This window comes from Myxocyprinus asiaticus, chromosome 18 (genome assembly GCF_019703515.2).
Source record: "Myxocyprinus asiaticus isolate MX2 ecotype Aquarium Trade chromosome 18, UBuf_Myxa_2, whole genome shotgun sequence".
Taxonomy (NCBI): Eukaryota; Metazoa; Chordata; class Actinopteri; order Cypriniformes; family Catostomidae; genus Myxocyprinus; species Myxocyprinus asiaticus.
Genome location: NC_059361.1, coordinates 12,994,633 through 13,002,500, shown reverse-complemented (window position 1 = coordinate 13,002,500; position 7,868 = coordinate 12,994,633). Strand labels below are relative to the sequence as shown.

The window sequence follows — 7,868 nt, the reverse complement described above, 5'->3', positions numbered from 1 at the left end:
AGTCTTTCAAATGACTTCATGACCACAGACGTCAGGGCAACAGGTCTGTAGTCATTAAGTCTTGTGATTTTTGGTTTCTTTGGGATGGGGATGATAGTGGAACGTTTGAAGCAGCATGGGACTTCACACTGCTCCAGTGATCTATTGAAGATCTGTGTGAAGATGGGGGCCAGCTGGTTAGCACAGGATCTAAGACATGCAGGTGAAACGCCATCTGGGCCCTGTGCTTTACTTATCCTTTGTTTTCGAAAGACCTGGCACACATTATCTTCACAGATCTTAAGTGCACGTTTAGTAGCAGGAGGGGGGAGGAGGGTGGTTGCAGGAGGTGTTGGTGTTTATGTGAAGTGAATGTCAGAGTGGGTGTGGGGTGTGAGATTGAGCCTTTCAAATCTACAGTAGAACACATTCAGGTCATCAGCCAGTTGTTGGTCCACCACAGGGTTGGGGACAGGAGTCCAGTTGTTTTATGCCACTCCACACTGATGCAGGGTCGTTAGCTGAAAACTTGTTTTTCAGCTTCTCAGAGTATCTTCTTTTAGCCACTCTGATTTCCTTATTCAGTGTGTTCCTGGCCTGATTGTACAAGACTTTATCCCCAACTCTGTAAGCATCCTCTTTGACCTGACAAAGCTGTCTGAGTTCTGCTGTAAACCATGGTTTGTCAAAGTTAAATGTTAAATAAGTCCTAGTATGGATGCACATATCCTCACAGAAACTGATATATTATGTAACAGTATCTGTGAGCTCATCCAGATTGGTGTCTGCAGCCTCAAAAACACTCCAATCAGTGCAGTCAAAGCAGGCTTGTAGTTCCAGCTCTGCTTTGTTGGTTCATCTCTTTACAGTCCTTACTACAGGCTTAGCAGATTTTAATTTTTGTCTGTAGGTTGGAAGAAGATGAACCAGACAGTGATCATATAGTCCCAAAGCTGCTCTAGGGACAGAGCGATATGCATCCTTTGTTGTGTAGCAATGATCCAGTATATTTATGTCTCTGGTTGGGCATGTAATGTGCTGTTTGTATGTACGCCTTATGTGCAGGTGATGTAATTGAAGAAGAGGTAGGACATGTTAAGAATATAAATTAAATATCGAAATAAATTGGAACGGATGGATTGAATATTAGACATGGTTGTATTGACAAAAAGAGCAGTTTTAACTGTTCATGAGGTGGATGGCCTGAGGGAAAAAGCTGTTCCTGTGCCTGGCTGTTCTGGTGCTCAGTGCTATGTAGCTCTTTGAGGAAGTGTGCTGGGTGAATGGGGTCAAGAGTAATTTTACAAGCCCTTTTCGTTACTCTGGATGTGTACAGTTTTAGCAGGTGGGTATGGGAGCTTTAGATGAAAACCATCGGGTTATGAAGGATTTATAAGCTTAAATTTTACCTGGTCAAAATTGACCCGTAATTGCATAAGGTGTATGCAGATTCTGAACGCAGTAGGACGGTTAAATAACGTGGTGTCAGCTGTAAAAAGACCTTCTGTTGTCAAGGTTATAGTGAGATATAAAAAGGACTTCCATTATTTGGGTATGTAGACATTATTCGAGCTGCTCTTGTAAGCTGTTAGAGTCACATCTGTTAGTAAATATAATTGTCAATCCCAAACTCTGACTGTGTGAATGTAGCCTTATTTTATAATATACAGTCTTTTTGCAGCAGTTTTCAGTGTATTACAGTGCTGTATGGTTATGTAGGAATAAAGTGCAGGTCCTGGAGTATTTTATTCAGATTAAGAGAGCAGAAAAAATTTGCAAATGATAGTAGAAAATAATTAGCAAATGTTTGAATCATTCTTGTATTCCCAATACAATTCAGTAAATTTTTTGGTTTGCTTTACAATGTGAAACAGGAAAGCGATGTAGGGTCTGTGGGTGATAGTGCACGTTTTTTTTTCTTAATGCAGTGTGAAACAGCAAAGCAGTGCAAGGTCTGCGAGTGTCTTGCACATCATTCTCCTATATTATGAATCAGTGGTCCTATAATATGATTTAATCCAGAATCCCCTGCTCAATTTACAGGGTCAGATTAACACTCGCTGTGGCTGGGGGCCAAACACTCCCACCGACACACAAGTGTCTGTTACATTAATAATTTCTTTAAGCTTATCCACTCCCACTCCAACACAGATACACAAACACACTCTCTTTGGTTGGATGCATTAATGATATTGCATATATATAAGTGAGGAAGTGAAAAGTTCAGAACTGACAGGAAATACTGCTAGAGGACAAGTAAGCTTTTAATTTGATGACCCAGTTTATCTTCTGCATTCTTTTTTTTTTTTTTTTTTTTGCTGTTGATCAAGCATAAGAGAAAGGGTTATAGGAGAGATCTTGAAAGTAGAATTTCTACAGCGTTTGTGTAAATGACTTTGTTTTTTCTCAGGAGAACAATATAGACAGTTCAGAAGTCAGAAGGCAAAGGCATAAGTGAAGATGACTTTCAAAGTAGCCAAAAGTAAGTATGCAAACACACACTAATACTGCAGTTGTCACAACTTGTTAGCGGTGACAGCAGTGTCCTCCATTGTAATATATACTGGCTATACTTCATCAAGACCTTTTTCGTATTCTTGGGGCGTCATTAATTGAGAGACTTCATACAGTATATAAACATATATATAACACTGGAACATATCTGTATACTGTATATACTGTTGTAGGGCTTTATTGGTTGTTTAGATCAGTGTTACTATCAGAAATAATTAATAATTATTTCTGTAGTTATTAATCAATGTTTAAATTAATTAATTGTATCTAACTCATTAAAACCTCATATGGGACTCCAGTAAATGTAGTGTGCTACGTTTAGGAGCGGGTTTGGTTATTAGCAATAATTAATAATTATCAAAGATAATTATTAATTATAAAAATCAATAGAACATTGATGAGAATCAATGTTAGTTTTTTTTAATCCTTTAAAATCAACACTTATCAAAGATAATCGTTAATTGTTAACATCGATGAAACATTAAAATTAACACTAGCTTATTGATCATTCAAATTCAATCAAAGATAATTATCAATTATCAAAAATCAATAGAATATTAATAAGGATTAACATTGACGGGGCACCACCCTGAAATCAGGGACTAATAAACGAATATTAATATTCTCAATATTAGACTGTTTTCTTAGGAAAATCGACATCCGAAGAATATTGATTTTCGGGAAAAAAAAACAATGAATGAAGGTTTGAATCCGAGCACTGACATCCCGTCAGCATGACACAGACGTATGCAAAACAAACAAAAACACTTCTCTTTGTAATATAAACAAAGTTTATTTATGCAGTAATATCAATTAATAATTAATACAATGCAGTCAATAAACTTCCGACTTACAACTACAAACTAAACAGTGATATGATTAGATATGGAAATAAAATAATCCTATAACACATAAGGTGTGTGTGTGACAGTGTGTGTGTGTGTGTGTGTGTCAGTGTGGTTAGTGAGAGAGAGAGATGATTAAGTGACAGCCCGAAAGCTGATTTCGCGATAGCTGGAGATAAAGGAGCCGTGTTCATCACTCAGAGACGCGGTTTTACGAGCGGGGCTCGTAAAAGTCCCTTGTTATTTGACTCTTTAATGGATGAACTCAGTTGCTGTCTCACCTGCGATGGCGAAAATGCACAACAGTCCAATTTGGTTGGACCACAATACAGCAAAACAAATTCGTGATAATTAATACCCTGAGTATTAATAATGAGCGGACATGGCGGTCCGTAAACTGTACAAGCAAAAACCTTGAAACACAAGAATAACACACTATAATATTCTATCTCTGCCCAGACGTAAACCTCTTACTTTAATCGCATGAGGACACAGGTAGAATGTGTTTTCCTCCGTCTTTTAACTCTGACCCGGTTCCTTGAGGCTCGGGTGATGACGGGGGCCGTTTCCTCGCGCTGTCGGCGGCCGGTACGGCTGTTGATTCTCGGCGGGCTGGCGGAGAACTCAGAAATGTCGACTTGATTGAAGATGGAAGAGAAATCTTTAATCTCTTCACTTCTGTAGGCCAACGGATGAAGATGCGAATTGCTCGGCGGTCTCCTTCGGATCCGTTAGAGTGTTCGGTTGAACACAGAGTAATCTCAACTCGTCCAGCGAGATGGAGATTGTATGGCCACAGTTTCAAGTCGGACGTTACTTCCTTAAGCCACGAGGTTGCACCGGAGAGCAGCAAAAAGCTACGTCCGTATTCGGTGAACGAAGTCGCTGGAAGCAACTCTGGAAGCATTTCAGTATTATTTGAAGTCCTGATGATGTCATGTTTGAGGGACGTTCTGTGGTGTGCCTCATTCAATAGGAGTTGAGAGCTCGATCCTTTAGAGGGCAAGGCTTCATGGATCTGTAGTCTGTTTTGGACTCCCTTTGTTTGATTTTGGCGCGATTTTTGTCAGTAAAATTTACGACTTAGAAGGAGGGGGCTTGAGGAATGTTTGTATGACTGTTAGGCCTGCCTTTGTCTTCTATCTGAATACATGAGGCCCAACACTGTACATAGGGGTGCATGTTGTCACACTATATACAGTTGAAGTCAGAAATTTACATGCAGCTTTGCCAAATACATTTAAACTTAAAAAATGTAAACAAAAAAGTTTTTCACAATTCCTGTCATTTAATCATAGAAAACATTCCCTGTCTTTGGTCAGTTAGGATCACTACTTTATTTTAAGAATGTGAAATTAATAATAGTAGAGAAAATGATTTATTTAAGCTTTTATTTCTTTGATCACATTCCCAGTGGGTCAGAAGTTTACATACACTTTGTTAGTATTTGTTAGCATTGCTTTAAATTGTTTAACTTGAGGCAAACCTTTTAGGTAGCCTTCCACAAGCTTCTCACAATAAGTTGCTGGAATTTTGTCCCATTCCTTCATACAGAACTGGTGTAATTGAGTGAGGTTTGTAGTCCTCTATGCTCACACACGCTTTTTCAGTTCTTCCCACAAATTTTCTGTCGGATTGAGATCAGGGCTTTGTGACTCCAATACCTTGACTTTGCTGTCCTTAAGCCATTTTGCCACAACTTTGGAGGTATGCTTGGGTCATTGTCCATTTGGAAGACCCATTTGTGACTGAGCTTTAACTTCCTGGCTGATGTCTTGAGATGTTGCTTCAATTTATCCATATAATTTTCCTTCTTCATGATACCATCTATTTTGTGAAGTGCACCAGCCCCTCCTGCAACAAAGCACCCCACAACATGTTGCTGCAACCCCCATGCTTCATGGTTGGGATGGTGTTCTTCAGCTTGCAAGCCTCACCATTTTTCCTCCAAACATAATGATGGTCATTATGGCCAAACAGTTTTTTTTTATATCAGACCAGAGGACATTTCTCCAAAAAGTATGATCTTTGTCCCCATGTGCACTTGCAAACTGTAGTCTGTTTTTTTATTTTATTTATTTATTTATTTTTTTTATGGCGGTTTTGGAGCAGTGGCTTCTTCCTTGCTGAGCAGCCTTTCAGGTTATGTCGATATGGGACTCATTTTACTGTGGATATAGATACCTCCAGCATCTTCACAAGGTCCTTCGCTGTTGCTCTGGGATTGATTTGCACTTTTCGCACCAAACTACGTTCATCTCTAGGAGACAGAATGCATCTTGGCTGATTTCTTTTGATTTTCCCATGATGTCAAGCAAAGAGGCACTGAGTTTGAAGGTAGACCTTAAAATACCTCCACAGGTACACCCACAATTGACTCCAATTAGCCAATCAGAAGCTAACTGGATAATTGCCTAAAGGCTTGACATAATTTTCAGGAATTTTCCAAGCTGCTTAAAGGCACAGATAACTTAATGTATGTAAACTTCTGACCCACTGGAATTGTGATATAATCAATTCAAAGTGAAACAACCTGTCTGTAAACAATTGTTGGAAACATCACTCGTGTCATGCACAAAGTTGATGTTCTAAACGACTTGCCAAAACTATAGTTTGCTAATATTAAATCTGTGGAGTGGTTAAAAAACGAGTTTTAATGACTTCACCCTAAGTGTATGTAAACTTCTGACTTAAACTGTAAGGTAAGTTGTCATAATGGGAACCTGCCACTAAATAGGCAATTATAAGCTCTACAATGTTTTTCAGCAAAATTTTTACAGTAAAATAATTGCTGAAACTATAAATAAATAAATAAATCAAATTATTTCAGAATTTGAATTTGGAGGACAGAATTCACTATATATATATATATATATATATATATATATATATATATATATATATATATATATATATATATATATATATAATTTGTAATTTTATGAACCTAGTGTTTGAAACCAACATACCAAACCAAGGATTTGTGCAAATTCGATTTTTAACTCGAAACATTTGACTACTTACTAAGATATACAGTATAGCCCTTGTGATTTCAATGTGACATCTAGCTATGTATGCAAATACAATGTAATAATTTTTTTTTTGTTTCCACTTAAAATAACTGTTTGTGTTGCCTTAAATTTTTTAATTGTGCCAACTTAAGAAGGAAAGTTCTTTAAACAACATAAAGTTGACTTAAATCAATATAACTTGTTAAATGAGCTTGATGTCTTTGTAAGTAAATTTGACGTTCCTAGTTCAATCAACTTTATTCTGATTCAATTTAAACTAAACACAATTACTTTTTTAATATTAATAATTTTCATAATATTAATATTATATATAACCATAGAAGTAGTTAGGGCTATCCCTTTGTCAGAGGTAAAATAAACTGCGATTTGATGGTAAATGGTCAGTTGATAATCAGAGACCAATGTCTAATCATATTAAGACATAAGCTTGTCAAGGAGACATGGTCCTCAACACTTTATTCGCAAATCACAGTAATGTATTGAGTAAAAAAGATGATCTTTTAATTGTTGGAAATAACAAATAATTGAAAGTGACAAGAAAACTAATCAACCAACAACTTACATAAAAGCTGCAAAAAGCAGTAACACTGCAGTTATAATTTATTCATGCTGGAATTCCGAATACTCTTGACTTATATTTTTTATTTCACCTGAAAATATTTTCTAAGTTCAATAACTTATTACAAGTTCAGCCAGCAAAAAACTTGGATAAGTGAGATCAATCCAGGGCAGTTCTTCTTTGATAACTGATGATAACTAATAGGCAATTATTCTTATTTTGTATTTTTTATTTATTTATTTATTTTTACATTTTACAGTGGGGTTGAAAAATGTCTAATTTAATACAAAATTTTTCATCGTATATAATTTTTTCAGCAGACTCAAGTTGGCAAGGACTCCAAAAGTTTATGCAATACCTGATGATCCATGTTATGCCATGATTTTTGTACAAAGAAGTTAACACTTCTTTTTTTTAATGGCTTAAACAACCCCCTTATTTAACTTAAACAATCTTTCTCTAAACCACTGTACTGTGACAAGGCTGTTTGTTAACAGTTTATTATTTTCTAAAGACGTTTTATCATACTTTTTGATCATAAATTTTTAAGCTCATTACCAGGCAATATTTGGCTAATTTATTTCTTTAAAGTCTGAAGATGTTGTTTGTAACTGGACCAATGATGTGACGTGCAATTTTGATGTCCAAACACCTTTATGGAGTAAACATAAGAAGAGATGGGAGAGGCGGACAAGGCACGGTTCCTTGATGCCTCCATTTCCCAGGTTGGCCTGTTTGGCGACGCCGTTGAGGACTTTGCCCAGCTGTTCTCAGCAGTGACCTGAAGGATGTGTACTTCCACGTCTCGGTCTTACCTCGCCAGGTGTACCAGTACAAGGTCCTCCCCTTCGGCCTGTCCTTGTCCCCTCGCGTCTTCAGAGGCAGCCCTTGCCCCGTTAAGGGAAGTGGGCATCCGCATCCTCAACTATCTCAATGACT

At 37.2% G+C, this 7,868-nt stretch overlaps 1 protein-coding gene across 7 annotated transcripts in view; it reads left to right on the top strand.

The window, feature by feature from the left end:
* st3gal4 (ST3 beta-galactoside alpha-2,3-sialyltransferase 4) overlaps positions 1–7,868 on the top strand; it is a 77,517-nt gene that overhangs the window by 31,815 nt on the left and 37,834 nt on the right. For 4 of the 7 annotated variants that reach the window (XM_051724036.1, XM_051724035.1, XM_051724037.1 and 1 more), the window contains one exon: positions 2,390–2,461. The exons of the other annotated variants lie outside the window; for them this stretch is intronic. In XM_051724036.1, coding sequence (XP_051579996.1) covers positions 2,440–2,461 — 22 coding nt within the window. In that variant the 5' untranslated portion in view covers positions 2,390–2,439. Of the gene's footprint in view, positions 1–2,389; positions 2,462–7,868 lie in introns of those variants that run through there. 7 annotated transcript variants of the gene reach the window in all.